Genomic DNA, 21,287 nt, shown 5'->3' with positions numbered 1-21,287 from the left:
CCCCACAAGTACTCAGATGAAACAAAATACAATCGAAATTATGGGAAGGTGATTTTTTCCATATATTTGTCGTTGTCAAGGTAATTGGAGTAAATACTTTAGTGATATCATCACCGCTTTTGTATCCATTGAAAATTTGTGGTAAGATTTATCGCACAATGTTATTAGTAGGGCAATCTTGGACTTATACCGATATATTCTAAGTGAAAAGTGATGAAAACGAAAGAACTTAGTGGCCCGGTAGATATAATTTTAATATATCATCGATATTTAAGAAATCGCCTTTTACTTGAAAAATAGTTATTATCCTTTCACCTCTATTTTTATAGTGTTGTTATGCGTCATTATTTAACCTTGATACCTCATTACATTGTCATTTCACCATTGTCCTAAGATCTGTGTAACCTGATTTCTTTCGGGTGAGGAGTATTTTTAAACCGTCTTTGTTTTCAGTTGAGCGAAGGACACCCTGAGCGTCAGAGTGTCTGTTCCTTCAATTCGAAACCCATTTGATGGAGTAATTTCGTGTGAATCAAGTATTGAATTTTTCCCGTGTTTTTAATCCCTGAGTGACTATTTTTGCAGCGTATCATCTAATGAAAAAGTCTGATATCGTATGGCTATGTGTTGAGTAATATCCCACCGATAAGAGATTTTGCAATTATGATTAAATAGCTTTTGAAGTTTTGTGTAAAATATTCTGTTTTTTTAACTTTTCTAGGGAGACAGTCTAGTAAAAGGTGTAATTAATACACCACTTACCGCAGTTGGTAATTTCCTCTAATTAGAGATTGAGTTATACGCGTTTATTTATCCATCGTGAAGACTTGAGGGGAAAACTCTGGAGCATAATATAGATACTGATCTGTTCGCTCTTGAGTATGTCTGTACATATACGCGCGTGTAAAATGTTCCCTTGAAGAAATAATCGGATGAGAAATTACGAATGCATACTTTCATTTATATTTTTGCATGTTTTGTTTCTTTAAGCTAGTTGGCTTCATCAGCTCGACGTCTAAGATTACATTTGAAATTTGGAAAACATGCCTAACATCCTTAACGATGTCAAACTTGACTTCAAAGATGTTCTTCTACGACCAAAACGAAGCACTCTTCGAAGTAGGGCAGATGTAAGTCACTAATGATTATTGAATTCCTGTAGGTACTATTGGTGGTGGTACGTGCTTTGATTTTCATTCTTAATTTCAGGTTAATCTTAATCGTCAAATAACTTTCAAGAACTCAATGCAGGCATATAATGGAGTTCCCATTATTGCTTCAAATATGGACACAATAGGTACATTTGAAATGGCTATCACTTTGGCTAAGGTAAATACTTGTTGCTGTTAATGTATATAAATATATACATTCATTGTCATTCATTCTATTGATTTTTGAACTTTCTTTATTTTTTAGCATGGCCTCTTCACCACAATCCATAAATATTATTCCATTGATGAATGGAAATCATTTGCTGCTAACAATCCTGACTGTCTGAAATATGTAGCTGCAAGTTCTGGGACTGGGCAAGGAGATTTTGAGAGGCTTTCTCAAATCCTAACTGAAATTCCTGAAGTGACTGTGGCTTGCCTGGATGTTGCAAATGGATATTCTCAAGTATTTGTCGACTATGTTAGAAAAGTTAGGCAGGCATTCCCGAAGATAACCATAATAGTAAGTAAATTTTCACATGATTTGAACATAGCATTGTTCATGCTCGAAAAAAAAAAAAAAACTTGCATGTAACATGGTTTTATTTTATGCCCAAGTCAAGCAATCATTTATATCATTGGGGTATTGGTAAGTGATCACAAAAATTGCCATGGGAATCAAAGATCCTGGATAGCGTAGTGGTGTGCACAGTAGACCGGACAACTAATTACAATCAACAGTAAAATAAAAAATTGTGAACAAAAACATTGCTGAGTTTTCTACGCTCACTAAGAGCTGAATTAGTCTTCTCTGGTTGGGACCCACCCGTAGGTGACTCCTAGGCTCATCCCCAGTGGCTGCTTAGATGTGGTACAGCAATTAGTAATCTCCTGCTCGTGGGAGGGAGTTAAGAGGTAATAAGGAATGGGGGCAGCCACTTTTTGAGGGTACTGCAGCCTCAGGGGAATATAAGGCCTGTCATAGTGAGGCACTCCCAGTACAGTACTGCCAGAAGTTTCCATGTGACCATGACCTAATTTCTTAGAAACCCATCACCCCTTGGTCGTAGCACTGAGGCCCAGGTCAGACAGAGCCATCTGGAATGTATCACCCATGTTGCAAGGCTCTTATTTATTTTCAACAATTGAGGTCAAACTTCATTCTGAAGTGACCTCCATTGTGGGACACTGTAAATGTTTGTGTAGTATATCTAATAGCATGGTGATGGGGTTGCTCCGACCATCAGCAATGGCCTGTCATTTCACTCAGTGCTATTGACTCCACCTAGAGTGTGACCCTCTGGTGGTCACATTATCCTTGGGATAGAACCATGTGGGCTAACATTAACAGTTATAAAAGACACACCGTTTTAAGACTTACTCTCTATGTATGACTCTGTATTGTTATCAATGCAAGTGTCATTGATTCTCCAAGAAGTGTAATATCAATCCTCAGTTACATATGTATATCTTTTAGATATATAAAATAATAGCTATTCAGAAGTTAATTTTAATTTTTCATAATATATATGTCATTCATTTTCCTTTTAATCAATTAGCAGTTGACGGAAAGACTTTTATAATCACCAAATTTTAACATATGCACTTCAAGTTACTGGAAAGTACACGTAATTGCTGTAAAATGATACCTTTCAAGGTCAGTTACAAGACTTTGATCAGCTATAAAAAAGTATTTCTAATTGTTCTGCAACCTCAATAATAAATTTATTGGATCAGAACTTTTATAAACCACCATTTTTTACTTACACCAGTTTTTAACGTTTCTTAGTACAGTAGATTCCTGATTATCCAGCTGTAGTTTATTCGTGCATAATTTTTACATTTTCCATAATGTTTATAAAAAGATTCAAAAGCACCTGGATATTTGCTTTTTAATGCTTGACCTCAACGGACTTATTATTTCTATTAGAAATCCCGTCGTAAAATGGAATTATTTTATTTACTTTCTGACAAGGAATGTCTCAAGTCTACTTAGACGTCTGCTCTAGCAGTGCTTATGACGATCAGCGGAAGGGAAAAAGCTCTTGATTAATTTTTGAAGATTCTTCATTGTTTAATCAATATTAAAGTAAGAAAAATATTATTTACGATCTTTAATTGAATCTTTCATATAACAAATTTGCAATTAGTGCTGTGGCCTCGCATGCGGTTGAATGCGGCCCAAGGGAACCGGAAATTTCGTCGCACACGGATATGTTTACGCCGTGACGAGTCAAGGTCAAACTGGAGAGAAAGGGAATAGTAGAAGTGAAGGCAGCGAGGGAAGTGGAGGTAGAAATAGCATGAGTCATAGCCGGGCACTCGCCTGCATAGACTATTTGCCATAAGTCCTGGTTTCCTATAATCACTGCTGCACGATGGCGTGATTGCATGCCCGTTGCCTTCACGGGAGTTCCGTGTTCCTGTTTCCCAAGCATCACGCTCGGTGATCACTGATCCGCATCCTGCAGCAGTTACATCCTGGACAACTTGTGCAAGACACGACTGTGCCTGGCAATGTAGTTTCCGATGTCGCTCATTGGTTTTGAAGCTTTTGTGCTAACCACTTTTCTGAATCCATGATCTCGCAGACATTCTCGCAGATCTTGGTTACATGGTTTTCGGAAACCAGGTATTACATGGAGCAGTAGGAATGCGAGTACAATCACGCCACTAAAAAGGTCACGGTCGGGAAAAGAAAGCTCTTAATGATTCCGGAAAGCAAGCCAAAATAACAGACAATCTGCATTAATAATAAATGTTAACCGCTTAATTTATTTAAAATATGAAAACTAAATGATTTTAAAGTGAAAGTTTGGATTATTTGTGTTTTCCAATGATTTGTGCCGCCTCTCCCCATCATTAGCCCAGATAATCGGGAGTATGCTGTATTAAGTTAATGTGGAATACCAAAAAGTTGCCGAAGGATATGTTTAATTTTTCAAGGATAAATATAAGCTGCCCATTATGAGACTTATATATTGTTGGGAATTTAACCAAGGTTGTTGCCTACTTTTGGATTTCAGTTTTGTAGTTGGGCATATAACCAAGGTTGGGTTATAAAGAGTCCCCCAAATGTGTTCTCAGAACATGCTGGCTCATAATTATTAGTAGAATGGTGGCTGCATCGCCAATTTTAAGCCTTTTTATGAACAGTTTTCATGATAGTTTAGAGTATACATTTTATATGACCCACCATAAAAGCATGTATTAAAAACAAACTCTAGTTTACTCTTTTGATATTTTCTTCAAGTGATTTCATTTACTCCCAATAAAGTCTGTTGTATATTCATTAAAGAGGTCCAGTTTAATGAAAAACATCTTATGACAAACTACATGGGGAAGTTGAAGTTGCAGTTATAGTATTAAGGGAAATTGCCAGAAATCAACTTCATATACAATTGGGGAGCTTTTCCAAGTACATACTTTTGTTTCCAATTCAATTAATTGATTTTGGATCATTTTGGCAGGCTGGAAATGTTGTAACTGGAGAAATGGTTGAAGAACTTATTCTTTCCGGAGCAGACATTGTAAAGGTATGTTTTCAATGTTTCATTAGTATGGCTGGATGTTTTAGTAAATAACAGCTTGCTCATGAATTTGGAATGGTTTTGAGAATCTTGTCTTTGCTGCAAATTATTTTACACCTGCAAAAAAGATTGTGGTCAATTCATTGAAGTACTTCATTATTCGTCTTGCAACAGTACTTAGAAGAGATTGTATTAATTTAGAATTTGACTGACTTCACAGAATCAAAAAATTCATTTCATTGGGTTATAGCAAATTCTGACATTGGTGCCCTCAAGCTCTTTTTCCTATGCTAAATATATATTGTTCTTTTTGTGTAGGTGTTAAAAGGTTACTAAATTCTTTAATTTACACAGTGATTATTATTTCCAAGCACCATTGTTGCAAATGCAATGAAAAACATTTTAATCAATTAATGCTACGAAATTAAGTCAGAGCTAAGTTATGATTTCTGAAGAAGCGATTTCACTAACAACTTGGCTCATTGCTTGTAAGCTACATTCTTTGCTGCGGCACTGCTGACTCCTCTACACTTTGCTTGTGCTTGAAAAGAGTGTGCAACAGTTGTACTGTACATCTTTGCTTTACCTATGTTCACGGGAAAATGCACATGTAATTTCTGTGAATTTCAGACACGATTATAGACGGTAGTGTTTCATTAAGTAATGATAGACATATGCCACTTTGGGTTATGGTTTAAATCCGTGTGTGTAATTTTTTGTGGATTTCAACCTTTGTCTTAAAAATGAAAGAACGTTGTTGATGCCTTCATTGAGAAAATTCACATTTTATAATGAGGTACAAAGTGTTTGTTTTTCCATGTTAGGAAAATGATATCTTCATCAATTTCTTATTAATCTATTGGTCTAGGTTCAAAGCATGTTGACAAAATACTTTGCTTCTATGATATTTCTCTAATAGTAGGAAAATGATATTTTCATTGTTGTTTGCCAATTTTTATTACATATTTTTTGTTGGTTTGTTGAAATGGATTTACATTTTTGATAATAATAATAATAATTTTTTATTAGACCTGTTGATCCAAGAAATTGGATATAGGGCAAGTCAAGAATACAAAATACTACAAACTCACAATTTGTACACACAATCAAGGTCATATACAGAAGAATGGAGAAGTAAAATAATTCATTTTAAGCAAATATCAATCAGTACAAACTCACTATAAAAAAAACAATTATTTTACAAGTACAAATTCACATTATACACACACAATCCAAAACTCTATCGATTGAAATACTCATTCACAGTGTAAAAGGCTCCATCAATCAAAAAACCTTTTAGCAGTTTTTTAAATTGCAGTAAAGATTTAGTTTCCTTAATCTCTTTTGGTAGAGAATTAAAAAACAACACACCAGCATACACTGGGCTTTTGGCATATAGAGAGAGGTTATGAGAGATCACTCTAAAGTCTTTATTATATCTTGTGTTGTGATTGTGAATGTCGTTGTTTACTAGCAGCTTGAGGGACATGTGCTGTTCTTTTACGTATAAAATTGAGGAGTAGATATAAATGCAAGTGAGCGTCATGAGGTTCAGCTCCTTAAAAAGGATTCTGCAGCTACTGCGTTTTCTAACACCTGCCAATATCCTCACGGCCCATTTCTGTAATCGAAACAATCTCAGGGTGTGTTGTGAGTGACCCCATACAGCAATGCTATATTTGAGCCTGCTATAGATATAAGCATAATAGATTGATAGAGCTGTCTCCATACTGGAGATAGGAACAAGTCGTCTTAGCAGGTAGCACCCTGAGGTTAACTTGGAACAAATGGTGTCTATATGCAGATCCCATTGCAAGCAACCATCCACCAACACTCCTAAAAATTTAGTGGATGTAGATCCAGATAGTATTTTACCATTTAGTGTAAGCAATGGGCTTAGCTGTTTTTTTTTTTGGTGAGGGTGAAATTGTATGAACGTAGATTTTTTCTCATTCAGAAGAACATTATTAATTTCACACCACCTAGTCATTGAGTGGATGGCATGCTGAACTCCAGTATATGATTCATGATTGAACTTTAAGAGGTGATTGGTATCATCTGCATACATGATGAGGTCACCAGAGTTGGAGTATGAGGGAAGGTCATTAATGTACAAAAGGAAAAGTAACGGACCTAAGGTAGACCCTTGTGGGACACCTTTTGAAATTAAGAGCTTGCCAGAGGAAACATTTAAGTTTACCAATTGCGTACGCTTTGTTAGGTAAGATTCTATCCAATGATTTGCTTTTCCAGATATACCATACTTATTTAATTTGTTGAGTAAAATGTCATGATCAACACTATCGAAGGCCTTCCTTAAATCATAGAATATCCCTAGGACATCAGCCTGATTATCTAATGCTTGTAGTATTTTATCTATGAAACTATATATGGCATACTCAGTACTCTTACCTTTAAGGAAACCAAATTGAGAACTGCTGATAACATGGAATCTTTCCAGAAAAGAAGAAATTCTAAGGGACATAACACCTTCAAAGACCTTAGAAAAGATGGAAAGAACTGAAATCGGTCTGTAATTATTCATATTTAGTCTATTGCCACCCTTAAAAATAGGAACAATTTTTGCTGTTTTTAATTGGTCAGGGAAAGTCCCCGAGGCAAAGGAGGCATTAATTAAATGTACCAGAGGAGCCAATATATGCTGTTTCACAGCACCTTTTAGTATAGAGCATGGAATACCATCATACCCGGATGATTGTTTGGAACTAATTTTCTGAAGTATTTTTAGTACTTCCCTGTCATATGTTGGGTAAAGAAAAATGGTACTGCCAACAGCATTATAAGGTAGGGTGTTTTCGTGGTAGTTTTCAGTGAAGGAGTTTGAATTGGGAGCTGATTCACTGAGTCAATGAAGTGCCTGTTAAGGTGATTGGCAATGTCACAAGTGTTTGTAATGGTTTTCCCATTAATAGTTAATTCCCAATAATTATAATAATTTCCACAGCGCAACACTCATAGTCAACACCTGAACTAAACTCTGCAATAACTTTAAGATCTTTAGCAATTATGTTGTTTTTTACCAATATACAAACACCACCACTTTTAGATATATCCCTGCAATAACAACTTGCCATATTGTAACCCTCTATTCCGACACAACAAACTTCATTGGAGTAAAGCCAATGCTCTGAAATACATATTACATCAGGTTTATAAATGTCTGTAAAAATGTCCAATTGATCAACTTTAGACCGAATACTTTGTATATTAAAATGCATAACATATAATTCACTTACAACAGATTTTGAATCGGTTGGATCAAGTCATGTCGCTTTGGGTTTTAGAGATCCAGTGACCGATCTCGTGACTCTATCATGGGTTGTAACTTGCATTTTGCCGCTGTTCTCAGTTGATGGGTCATTACAAGGTATGGATGCCGTGACCGTTACATCTTTAAACCGTTTAGATGGGAAGAATTTCCCCACCCAGATAACCCTTTTTCACTCCCTGAGGCCTGGTTTCACTTTTAAACATTTCTTCCTGCAGGCTATACGGCACGTCAACTTTAAGAGAACGATATTTTTCGCCAACAAACAAGCTCTCACACAGAAAGTCACAATTTGGAAATTTTTTGTCCAGATATTTGGATATATCATCACATGTTGTGATTGATTTAACACGTCCCACATAGATAAGGGACCGCCGTGGGACACCAGAAAAGTTTTGTGTATCTTTAGAACACGCACTGCTGCCAAACACAACCTTGTGTTTACGCTTTTTATTTTTTTCCGATCTCACCTTTGTATAACCTTCGTTGTCCACAATATTTCCACAATTGTCTGCTCAGGTGTTTGAACTGATGGCGACTGCGATAGAGATTCTTCAGTTCCCGAAGCAGGATTCCTTTCGCCTAAACTCGCATGATCTCCATGCATTGGATAGATAACCTTATGTAAACAGTGAGTGAAAAAATTTTTATTCAAACCTTTATGACTTGGCAATATTACTGAAGTTGCAAGGGCTCAGTTCCAATCTCCATCAAAATGTTCAAGTGATTTTGATTAAAATGTAGTTTTCAGGCTTAAAGTTACATAATATTTTACTTTTACCTCGACCTGTGTACCACTAAGTCTATAAATGCTGTATCATGAGTACTATTGCTAGAAAAATTGTTTCTTTTAGAGGTGACTGGAGAGTGTGAAGGGTATCACACATCCTGCTTTTAAACTTTTTTTCCATAATATGTATGGGCATCTGAAACGTAAAGTTGATCATTTCAATCTACAGACGTAGTGTTTATATCTGAATTTTGTTTGTGATTCTGAAGGCTAATGCTCTTCAGCAGTGGCATGCAGTGACATGAGCAGTTGGTGAAACAGAGGCTGATTGCTTTGCTGGGAGAGGGATTGGGGGCAGAGGGGTAAAGATGAGAAGGATGGAGGGAGGGCAAAGGGGCAAATCGTCCTTATAAACTACCAAGCAAACCCCATTTGGGAGTGACATTGATTTCCCTGCATACACATCCTTTCCTCATTGTTCTCAATATATGAAACTCACTCCCTCTGTACCCCCATGGAAGGGGTGCTGCAGCCTTGGGTGCAACCAAGTCGTGGAAGGGACTTTTTTCAATAGGACTGCAGAGTCATAAATATGTATGAATGAAATAAAACTGAGCCTTGTGGGATATGTCAGTGCTTTCATCCACTTACACAGTTGCAATTCTCGAACTTTTCTCCTCAATTTTAACTTAATCGAGCAGGGAAATGGTAATTGCATCTATTAAACCATTTTGCATTCTATTTGTGATGCCTTTGAACTATGTAGCCTTTTATAAATGGTCTTCTAATAGAGGGTTATAGTACATTGTGTATGAGGAACACACAGGAGCATTGGATGTGAGGCCTGTGTTATAACTAGAGGTCTGTTAATTTTGCGAGACGCGATATCGCGAAATAACGCAAAATAGGTAAATAAAAACGAGATTTCGCGTTATTTGCGATTTTAGGTGGATTAGCGAAAAAATCAAATCTAATGATTCATAATCCATTGTTTAACGCTGCCGATGTTCGTTTGCTCTATCCCATTACAATTCCAAGGTCAATTGGCTCGTTTAGTCTCGCTCATAACGCTTCCGCTTAATATCGCGCACTATAGTTATTTCTCCGCCAGAATTTGCCGTTAAATTTATCACAGCCTCTCTCATTGATTCCCATGTATCAATCCTGAAATATTTAGAATGAGGCGCTTTCTCACCTGAAGAATTAGATATTATGAATTAAAAATGTGCGGAAAGAAATTTAACATGGCTGCCGAAGAGCAGAAATACAAGCTCATGTGCCCGGTACGCATCAATGCCGAGCAGTAATTCCGGTGACTCACGGCGACGCATTAGACAGCATTATTGGATAGCTTCTAGCAGGAAAACCTTGAGTGTGGGTCTAATTTAACAATTTCGTTGACTTAAACACGGCCGCTGGCTGGGACCGGGCCGCCGTTCACGGCATGGCCCACAGCGTGGCAGAGAGTCGTCTCGTCTGAAAGCGGTCTGAATTTCAGGGTGTCGTGACTTCAATGGCTGGCGGCGAAAAGTCGTTTCCTCAGAAAGCGGCCGCAATGTAGCACTGACTGTATTTCACGCCTTAGACGGCGCACCGCTGGGCCGGATTGAAATGGGCACCGTGGTGACCACGGCGGCCATCAACTGCCCGATTCGATTCGTTGAAAGACATCCATAGACACGTATGGTTATTTGAAAGCATGAAACGCTAGCAGTTGGGGGAAGGGGAGGAAGGAACAGAAAGGATAGGAGGAGATGGGGTTCTCCTTATTAGCAGACGGATCATCGAATATTCGGCTCTCCACTGAGCTAAAATGCAAAAAAAAAATCATTTCGACATTGGCCAAATCTAATATCCAGGTGAGAAAGCGTCTCATTCTAGATGTTGCAGGATCGATTAATGGGAAATAATTTTTCAAGTTTCTTTGAATCCAATTACGCTTTGTTATGTGCGCTTCTTTCACTGCCTTTCCTGACCGATTGGCAACAGCTGTAATCAAAACTAAGCGATTTTGTTATAACTGGCTGCTGTCCTACCTTCCCTCAACACCTGGGTGAGGGGTATCGAAAAGGAACCCCCGGCATGAAACATTTCGGCCAATTTGTAACTTATACTGTACTATGGCTATACCATAGCTACCCGGCACTTAGTTTGAAAACACCATCATGATATGTAAGCTGTGTTTTGCGGTTGCAATGTTTTTTTATCGTAGTTCCAGCTTTAAATATTGAACGAAGGATAGGAATTTTAAAATGCCAAAAGCTAGTGATACTGTTCATACCAGGGCAAGTGAATTCAGCTCAGAAGGATTTTATGTGAAAGACAGAGTATTACTGTGCAAAGTTTACGATAAAAGATTTGAATTTGAAAGATGTGACACTTTGTTAAGGCGCCTCAGTAGCGATACACATATACGTGTGAAAGAAAGGGGACCCGCAAAACGACAGCTATCATTTGAACATACAGTCACTCAGTCAAAGAAAGCGAAGGAGGAGCTTGTAGTTGCTACTACTGAAGCATTTTTAAAGGCTTTATTTAGTGTAGAGAAACTTGACAATCCAAAAATTCTGGAATGGCTCTCGAAGTATACACATATAAGGTAGTGGGAATTAGCTGTTTGCCGATTGTATTCACCAAGACTCCATACTTGAACCATTCATATACCTTCAACCAATATAATTTCAACCATTTCTTTCATTGGGTGGAATTGTGAAAACTGAGAAAGGAGAATGAGATTGGGGCATTGGAGGTGTGGGTATGAAAGGGATGATGAAGTAATGAGAGGAAATCACCATGTGAGATAATTAAGAGGAAAAGGAGATTCTGAAAACCATGATGGACTTAAGGTTGTTGGATTAGCTGAGGAAACAGTAATTTTGGTACATATTTTAACAAAAATTTTCTTTGTGCATTCTGTAGTCCTTCAAAACATGTTTTCCTTCCTCGCATCTTTCAATTTTGGGTTTGCCTTTTTTACTTTTCAGACATTTATTTAGTAATGGGTGTATTTTTTATTAAATCTGATGTGTTTGACACTGTCTTTGTCTTTTTTGGTAGTTCATGTGAAGTTTTTGTTCTAGTATTGTGGCTGTAGAGTTTTTGAATGTTTTTTTCAAAACTCTTTATGGTTGTATTGGAGTTTCTGTAGTATGTACGTATGTAAATTTATCTTGCACCATTAAGATATAGGTATTACATTATGTGTGAATTTTTAATTGGTGTTTAGCAATGGAATTCATATTTCTGCAAAATCATGTATCCTTGGCTGGTAGACTCCATTTCTATCATGATGGGTATACAATTCTTTGGAGTTGAGTTAAACTTGACCTGAAGGTGATGGGTTAAAATATAATTTTTTTAATTTGTTGACACTATAGATTGTAAATTGTTGGGTAGAATATTTAAATTAGTAATTTTATTCTTGATTAATAGGAGTTTGAACTGTGAAACGTTTTCTCGCAATCATGAATGTTGAACATTTCCATTGGACCTGAAAATTTTTACATGCATGTTATTGCAGCCATAGTTCTTTCAAAATGAAGTTAGGCTCAGTGGAGGTATTTTATGGTTAATCCAATTCATCTAGTGTTTTTTATGTTTAGTTTTAACTTGAATAAAGATTTCTTGGTCTTACTTTAGGTTGGAATTGGTCCTGGCTCTGTGTGCACCACTAGAAAGAAAGCAGGTGTTGGATACCCTCAGTTAAGTGCTGTTTTGGAGTGTGCTGATGCGGCACATGGATTGGGAGGCCATATAATATCGGTATTTTCATGATTGTCATTATTTATTTTGTGATTCTGTTAAAGTTTTTATTGCATATTTATTGTAAATTATCAGGCAATTCCCAATTTTTTGCTTCTTGTGGAATTATAGGATGGTGGTTGTACTTGCCCAGGTGATGTAGCCAAAGCATTTGGAGCAGGAGCCGATTTTGTGATGGTTGGGGGAATGTTGGCTGGGCATGATCAATGTGGTGGTGATACCATTGAGAGAAATGGGAAGAAGTATAAACTTTTCTATGGAATGTCATCAGCTACAGCTATGAAAAAACATTCTGGAGGAGTTGCAGAATATAGGTAATTTTTATCTGTAATTAATAGTAGTGGGCGTAACTTTGTGTAAATCCTTTATCGTAGGAATAGAAGAAATCAAAATGTAGGTATTTCCACATGGTAATTTATTGTGTCCAACCATGGTTTCGTTGCTGCGTAACATTATCAAGGTGAGGAGTTACAAGTAAATTGACCAGTATATGTAGTAAAACAAAAGAGAGGATGGGTTGGGAAATTTCCGGGTGTTGTTGGTTAGGGGGAGGTGAGGGTTGGGCTCAGTGCTTGGCTAGGCATCACTGTGGGTGGGGTGGGCAGAGGGTTGAATGAGTTAGTGGTAAAGTGGAGGAGGGAGGAGCGAGAAGGGTAAAGGTGGTCGTAAACGAGGTATGAGTCCCAGTAGCTTAAAATTTCCAGCTCTTCTAAGGCGTCTATCTCCATCCTTTCTTCTCAAAGTGAAGAATAGTTGCGGTTAAGTCACTATTGTGCCCCATGTCTGTAAGATGTTTTGCGAAATGTGAATTGTCTTTCCTCTGTCTATGACACGTCTGGTGTCATTTTTCCACAGAATTTTTTATTAAAACATGACCATGGTTTTGACAGTTAATGTCATCTTCTGGTGAGGAATACAGTGGTGCACCGTCTTAAATAATAGAGGGGTAATTTAAGTTTACCAGGACTAGCCTTGGTGATAAATTTATGGAGTCACCCATAATACGAAAAATCCACGGAGAAAAAACCATTCACCTTGATCAGGATTCAAACACGGATCCTCCGATTTCAGTTTGAGAGCTTTTGCCAGTCCACAAGTCAGCATAATCCACATATAGTACACAAATTTCCAAAGATGAGAATGACACTTTAGTAGCTTAACTGGCTAAAGCACTCAACCAGAAATCGGTGGATCAGCGTTCGAATCCTGGTCAAGGCAAATGATTTTTTTCTCTGTAGATTTTTTGCACTACCAGAGGGGTGGCACCTGAGATAGAAATTAAACTAGAGGGACTGGGGGAGAACTGTAGAGGTGAGGTGGTGGAGGGTGTAAGAGCCAAAGAATGTGGGGGTTTGGGAGATAGGTGGGGATGATGCTTCCCCAAGCTGACTAACTGCAGTGAAGGGTGGGCAAGGATTAGGAAGTAACCGAGGGTGTGAGAAAGGGTTGAGGGAGAGGTAGGGGAGTGGGAGCGAGAATAATACAGTTTTGTACAGTGAGTACAAAATTTTACATGCTCGAGAGCATCTGTAGAGGTGAAGGTGGTTGACGGTTGAAAATAGCCTTGTACATCATGCATGAATTGAGTCAGTCACTCCTGTGTAAATCTTTTTACTTTACCTGCTCAAATCGTCATTAATGCATAATTCGTTATGGTATTCCTAATCATAATGATTCTAGTACACTAAGGAACTTTCATGTCAAAATCTTTTCATTTTCAGAGCTTCAGAAGGTAAAACAGTTGAAGTTCCATATCGAGGTGATGTTGAGGCTACTGTGCTCGATATACTGGGTGGCCTGCGATCAGCATGCACATATGTGGGGGCGGCTAAACTCAAAGAGCTAACTAGGCGTGCAACCTTCATTCGAGTCACTCAACAAGTTAATGAAGTGTATGGTTCCTCTGATTAGTGCCATGAAGAAATCTTTTAGCGGTTGGAAAATGATATTGTTATAGCTGTTGAGTTTGTAGGTATTTATTATGCATGATAATGGGAAATTGGCTTTCCTAATGGTGCTAATATTTCTACAACATAGCCTAGGAGAGGTTGCTATGAAAGATTTATGTGTTGGGTTATAATTATTTTTGCTTGTTCATGTTGTGGGAAGGCATTTATGAGCCCTATTTGCCTTTTATTGTTTTGTTGAATCTGTTATAAATTCTCATAACTGTTGTGAGATGGTAAGGTGATGGTATATTTAACAATGTGAGTTAAGGGAGGTGCTGGAATTTTTTTAGAAATATGTCATGTTGAGCGGTTTGTTATGTGATTTTTTTAATCTCCTTTTCTTGGTCAAATGAGGATTTACGTAGTCAGAATTCTAGTCATTTTAAAGATTTACATGGAAGCAGTATTATTATCATTTAATATGATAGCATATTTATCTTATGATATTTATTCATTCAAATTCTTTTAAGAAAATTATTCTTTTTTTGGTAACTGGTTCATAGGAACTCACTGCATGCTTTATAAGTGGTCCTATTTTTTTCATTGGCCTTTATGCACTGGTGAACTTTTCACAGAAATATCTTATGCACTCTTAGCTTCATTAGAACCAGATATTTACTCATCATGGAGGCATTCACATGGAAAGCTCTTCCTTGTGTAGCAAATTCCACTCTTCTTTCCCCTCTCACTTTGTCCCTCTCCTGAGCAACATAGGTCCAGGCTATTGGACTCATAAATAATTCTATCACGTTAATTGGTTGCTGTTAATTTATTGTGTTCACAGTTTTTCTGTAAATAATCAGTTTTTGTCAGAAATTTGAGGGCTGTAATCCCTGAAAGGAATTATTTGAGATTTCATTTTTTTTTTTTTTAGCAAATTTCTTACAGTAATATTAACAGTTAAAAAATGAACAGATTAGCATCATTGCTTTCTTAAGCCTGAATCACACGATCATTTTTTTTCGTCGCGAAAGTGATCACTATCGCGAGCACTGCGCAAAATGATCGTCGGCGGCAATTGTTTTTCGCGATGGCGATCGCGATGTGGATTCCCATCGCTATTTTTCATCACTCGTCCGGTCGCTTTGTCCGTTGCTAAAACCGTCACTAAAACCCCATATCAGCCAATCAGATAGCATGACCGTATGTTGTGATTGCAGCGCCATGTTTGACAAATCTGGGAACGGCATAAATAAACAAACACCCTATATAATTTCGTGATGAGGGTCCTATGACAACGAGCTGTGATATTGGAAATGATGCGAAAAGCGACAGCGGGAGTGACCGTGTGATTCAGAAAAGTGATCACAAGAGCGATTGCTTTTCGCTACGGGAAAAGTGATCTCGATAGTGATTACTTTCGCGACGAAAAAAAATGATCGTGTGATTCAGGCTTTATATTGATCTCTTAAAAGTTTTCTCTGATGAAAATGAATTCAAAACCAGAAGACAGCGTCATTGCTTTTAGAATCAGAACGTCGCCTTCATTTTGTCAATGCCCAGAAAAATGCATGCTTAGTATATTTCCAGTTTTTAATATTTATTTAAATGAAATGCGGTTCAGGAAACATAGATGGCTGATATCTGTGGAAATTATGGCAACATATAAGCTTGAGGTTCGAGTGTCTTACCATGGGAAGGGTCTTGCCTCCTAGCAACTTCAGACTCATAGGAAGACTGAGTACCCTTCCCAAATGCTTTGGCAGCTGTCACTTTTCCTCCCTCATAACTACTTAAGCTCATATCTGTTCTCCTGTGAAAGAAAATATCTGTCTCCTGCAGCTAACTTTCATTCTTTCCCCCCCTGGAAAATCGTTGCTACTATTGCTGATACTCAGTGCAAGAGGTTAATGATGTCTTAAGACTGCACAATCTTGTTTTTAATTTGCTCTAAGGTGGCTGGAACATTGTTTTTTCTTCTTACTTGAATCATTACACCTATGTTCTTATAAAGGAGATGCATGGATGAAGATGAGAATAATTACCTATCACCTACTTATTCTTCTACTTAATTTAATAAGAAATACTTCATTTTTATTGATATTTTTTGTGAATTCTAATAAAATAACCGATGGGATGTGTGATAACATTCACTTTAATCCAATTAACTACATATAAATTTCTTTCCTCGAGCATTGTAATATATAGGACGTGCTTGTTTAAAGATGCCTACATGCCCTTGGAAAATTTTCAAAGAGATAGATTTAAAAGAAACTCTATCAGTATATTTTCTATCATATGCACTTATTAAGATATGCATCTCAGTTCTCCATAAATTCTTATTCAGCCACTGTAAGATGTACACAAAGAAATATTTGCGTTTTTCAAATAAATTTTTGGTGGTTAATTACCTAAAATAAATTTTTGACATTGATATTATATATTTTTGTTAAAATTTACTTCTTTTAAAAAATACTTTACTTCTACTTAAAGGTCTGCTTCAGCTTAATTTTTTATTGCCTAAGTTTTATTGATATGTGAAACCATAATGAGTAGTATTCTCTGTGACACAGGAAAAAAATAATTGAATGATATTTTTAACCTGTTAAAAAAATTTTGATGGCCCATCATATTCCTATGGAAATAATGTGTCCTGTATTTTTTTACACCCACTTTTATTGGTGTAACTTCAAGTATTTTGAAGTCATAGTTTTGTATAAGCGCCACAATTAAAATCAAAATCCTATAATCACATTATTAGAAAATTAATATCCCTCTCATGAACTTAAGGCTTTTGCACATATAATGGAGAATATTTTGGGGAGGTAACCAATTTAGTATGGAGATGTTTGATGGACATATTATTGAATTCTATTTAATGATTTCTAATCATCATTCAAGGTAATTAAACCAGCAGGTAGTCCCTCACCATACTCGTATGATTGAAAATGAAAGATGATGTTATCATGATTGAATTTTACCCTATATAACCTATTAGTAAAATTACCCCTCAGAAAGGAAACTGAATTTTCCGTCAGGGCAATAATGGCAGCTCTCTGTGGAGAAACGTTTTTCCTCTCAGTACATTTCCCACTCCAGGTGAAAAGTGTGAAACAGAGAATTATAGATTTTCTTTGGACCTTGAAAAAATGTACACATCATCTCATTGTTTTAGTTGGTAATGTTTTCACCTTCTGAATACGTAACTCGATGGATGTATCGGAATTACTTTCTGTGAAGCTCTGCATGTAAAAATGACACAGTACATAATCATGCACACTGGTGTTTGTGACTCACAGTGAACTTGTTCACTCATTAAGTTAGTATGATTAACCTTGTTAGTTATAAAATGTAACACATTCAGTTCTAACCGTCAACTCAAAAAATTTGTGTGGTTCTATTCTCATAAACTTAGGTAATCATTGTGTATGGAATTAGGAAGCATGATGTGTTCCACCCCTCCCTTTCTTCCTCCAGAAAATATGGCAAAATAAGATACTCTATATGTGATGTTACCAATGCACCAATGGCTCCCTTACACATTTAATGATTAAATGTAGTATAGGTTAAATACATATGTCTCTAAAAACTTTGAGCCAATTAGTTTTACTCATCTTGTTTATAATTGATATTTTTTCTGTAGCAGTATGCAAATGATGAAGCATGATACTTTTTCACTTTTCCTCTGTGTATGGAAAGAAAGCTATGCCAGTAAAGAATTTTGTTAGCTACACACTTATAAAAGTTCTACTGTTAGTTTTGAATATTTTGTGGAAGTTTTCCTGCTTTAACCAATCTATATGAATTATTCAATCAAAGAGTGTTGGAAGTCTTTGTGGTGATGGTTACTAATGTCTCTTAAGCATTGCTGAAACATTGGTTATTGCTCTATGTTGCCTCAAAAAATGTTAATGCTTATATTAGTGAGCTTCAAGGCTTATGGAAGCTGGGCGAGATCAGGGGGCTCTAACCATCTTCCCAAATTTTTTGGTGGTGCCGTCAGTCATAGTGCACTTCCTAGTGAACTCTATCCCCAGAAAATAATTTCTTGCAATGGCCTTGGCCTTACTTATGTATTACTTTGTGTTTGTTTTCTATGTTTGAGTTGGTTTTCTTTGGGTGATTTTCTGCATGAAGTCGTGTGTTAGCAATAGTCTGTGGGATTTTGCTGTATAATTCTTTTCTTCGAACTCTGACTGCAGGACAAAAAATTCACTTTATGTTTTAAGGTTCAGGCTTGTGGTTTCCTCTTTAGAGTGCTATGGCTATGTTTATTAAATATCAATACTCATAATTAGGCCAATCTCATGATAAAGTTGCATTGATCAAATACATTTATGGAGTCAGAAGTAGATTTAATACAAATTTATTGGTTGGTTTTCTTTTTTTATTGAATTTCCAGAAACCATTAATTTGCCTGATTGACTAGTTATAATTTCACATGTCTTTTCGGGAACTGCTGTGTAATTATTTTGTTTTCCTAGATTTCGCATTCGTTTGAGACCTCATCATCTGGGGCATTGCTTAATTCTGCCTATGCAATACTATTTAATGAAAATCTCAGCATGGTGTGAGAGGTCAATTGGTGCATTCTAGGCCATATGTAGAATCCGAAGGTCTCCAGACTCTACTTGTGGTGTGGGCCCTTGAGGCAGGAGTTAAAGAATACCACTTAGGTCCAGGGGACCTTTAGAAAATTTGTAAAGCATTGATCTTGATGACATTTGGAAGCAAGACAATTGCAAAGCCATACCTATTTCTAAGTTTTACTATACACACTCTTGTTTCCTATCAATTAGCGAGACCGTCTTGCTAATTGATAAGAAACAAGAGTTTTTATTGTAAAAACTTAGAAATAGGCATGGCTTTGCAGTTGTCTTGTTTTCCATATGTCATCAAGATCAATGCTTTACAAATTTTCTAAAGTCCCCTGGACCTAAGTGGTATTCTTTAACTTGCTAAGTGGATGTGATATGAAAATAAGGAATATAAAATTACTAGACATTTAATGTATGGCCACAGAGTATAAAAGATAGCAGAAACATTAAATGTGAATGGCTATGCTTATTTACAGATATTTGAGCTACGGGCTAAGGTATGTGCTAATGCACTATACATACACTAAAATGTTCCCCTTAATTTATGCTAATTCAATGCACCTGCGTTATGCATAGTATATAGATCAGGATACTGTGAGAAGATTGCAACCACATCACAAAAGTGAACCTCACACTTGTAGGTCACTTCTAACTTTAGTTAATATCAGTTTAACATATGTGTGAATTCAGTTTATCTGCAATAATTTTAATATGTGTGTGCAATTTTAAGTTTACGGAAGTATAATAACTTTATTTTCATATTTATAGTGCATCTATTAACTGCAGATTCTCACTGCAAGCAAAGTCATAATTTGTAATTCTAGAGAATTTTTTTCTTTCCCTCAGGTGGGTTTTAATGGGCTGATTTTAATTATTTAAAAAAATAAGGCATTCAAATCCACCCTTTATGTAGTATCTTATAGTATTTATTATATTAATATGCAACGTAAACGTGTATCACGCTAGGGTTGACTTTTTAAATGATGTTTAGGTTCACTCATATTTATAATACACCATCATTCTGACCCTTATATATGCCCGGGTGTGCGTCCTCCTTAAATATTTTCTTAGTCACTTTCAATAATTACAGGCATGAACTTTCAAACTACAGCCAATTGCAGATTCGCATTGATGGAAAAAACACTCATAATTAGAATACTAGTCATACAAGGGCTTCACAAATTTCGATACTTTAGCATGTAATTCATCTGAGCAATACATACATAGTTTGGGCATAATAAAGTAAAGGTTTCCCTCCGATGTTGAAAATCCTGGCAAATCCTCAGATGTGGATATATTTTCTTTCCAGAAATAAGAAATTCTGAAGAACATTAAAAAATAGTATTTAATTAAATAATTTAAATTTAAACTTATATTTAATGGATCAGTTTAAATATATCATTTTCTGTTTATTAATTTTTACTGATGTTCCTGATTTGGGCTGCTCTTAGTATTATTAGCAGCTATAGTCTGGAGGCTTAACTCACAGTGTGTTTGAAAAATGAGACAATTTGAATTGGTGTACGTGAGAGTGATTTATTAAGGCCGTTTTACACGGTACACGGAATTGCGCAGGTTAGAGCTGCATTAATTTCTAAAATGGCGCGGAATTGCGCGAATGCATGAACGAAATTAGAACGGGCTATTTTGCCGTCTCGCATCCACGATTTCTCGCATGTGTTCTAGCAATTCGCCACGTTACACGATGAAATTTTGATTGCGCCTTTGCACGTACGTCAGATTGCGCAATTCCGTGTACCGTGTAAAACGGCCTTTATGGCTGATTAAGCTCAGAAAGCTATAAGCTCTTACCACCTTGTAAGGGGTCAGGGTAGTTTTGGTTGGAAATTGCAATTTTTATGATTGATTAATTTCCCTAATTAACAGTGTCTTAGTGAAATTCATACTAAATTATGTTTATCTGCACTTCTTCATGTTCATTTTTAAGATCCACCTATAGGCTTTCAGATATAAAAAAATGCATACATAAAACTGCTTAATCATTGTAGCATGATGTTGATAAGCTCTTCTCGTTATTTAGCTGTTTCAAGTGCTCTTAAAGTCTAATGAGTTCTTTTAATACATAAGGACGAAAACTCATTCTTTGAAGTAAAGTTGAGGGAATTGTTTCCTGAGGCATTTACCTTAGTGTGTATATGTTAGTACTGTTATCGCTAATTGTACACTTCTCTCCTCATATTGATATATTTTATTGTAATTTTATGTATAGATGTGCAAAGTGCCTATAGCTTCCAAAGAGAATTTAACATGCCAAAACCATATTGCTAAATAGTCATGAACTCTTATAATGTGATCCAGTTGTATGTTCAACCCAAAT

At 36.4% G+C, this 21,287-nt stretch overlaps 1 protein-coding gene across 7 annotated transcripts; it reads left to right on the top strand.

Annotated features, from left to right (window-relative positions):
• The first annotated feature begins 3 nt into the window (after positions 1-3).
• On the top strand, positions 4-20,437 carry LOC124156277 (GMP reductase 2-like). Of its 7 annotated transcripts, none has more exons than XM_046530719.1 (9): positions 162-631; positions 722-879; positions 995-1,130; positions 1,210-1,329; positions 1,417-1,674; positions 4,622-4,687; positions 12,340-12,462; positions 12,574-12,776; positions 14,184-20,437. In XM_046530719.1, exons 3-9 carry the CDS (start codon positions 1,044-1,046, stop codon positions 14,371-14,373), a joined length of 1,047 nt encoding a protein of 348 aa, XP_046386675.1. In that variant the 5' UTR covers positions 162-631; positions 722-879; positions 995-1,043; the 3' UTR covers positions 14,374-20,437. The 7 variants fall into 7 exon arrangements, with proteins under 7 accessions (XP_046386677.1, XP_046386676.1, XP_046386675.1 ...); XM_046530718.1 differs by having other exon boundaries at positions 163-604; positions 991-1,130; XM_046530716.1 differs by having other exon boundaries at positions 163-614; positions 991-1,130.
• The last annotated feature ends 850 nt before the right edge of the window (positions 20,438-21,287 follow it).

Source organism: Ischnura elegans, chromosome 3, assembly GCF_921293095.1.
Source record: "Ischnura elegans chromosome 3, ioIscEleg1.1, whole genome shotgun sequence".
NCBI lineage: Eukaryota > Metazoa > Arthropoda > Insecta > Odonata > Coenagrionidae > Ischnura > Ischnura elegans.
This window is presented reverse-complemented; position numbering and strand designations above follow the sequence as displayed.

Coding starts and splice junctions, on each gene's coding strand:
- LOC124156277 (XM_046530721.1), top strand. CDS start 1,044: ATGCCTAACATCCTTAACGATGTCAAACTTGACTTCAAAGATGTTCTT. Junction 1,131..1,209: donor CTCTTCGAAGTAGGGCAGAT/GTAAGTCACTAA, acceptor TCTTAATTTCAG/GTTAATCTTAATCGTCAAAT. Junction 1,675..4,621: donor TCCCGAAGATAACCATAATA/GTAAGTAAATTT, acceptor TCATTTTGGCAG/GCTGGAAATGTTGTAACTGG.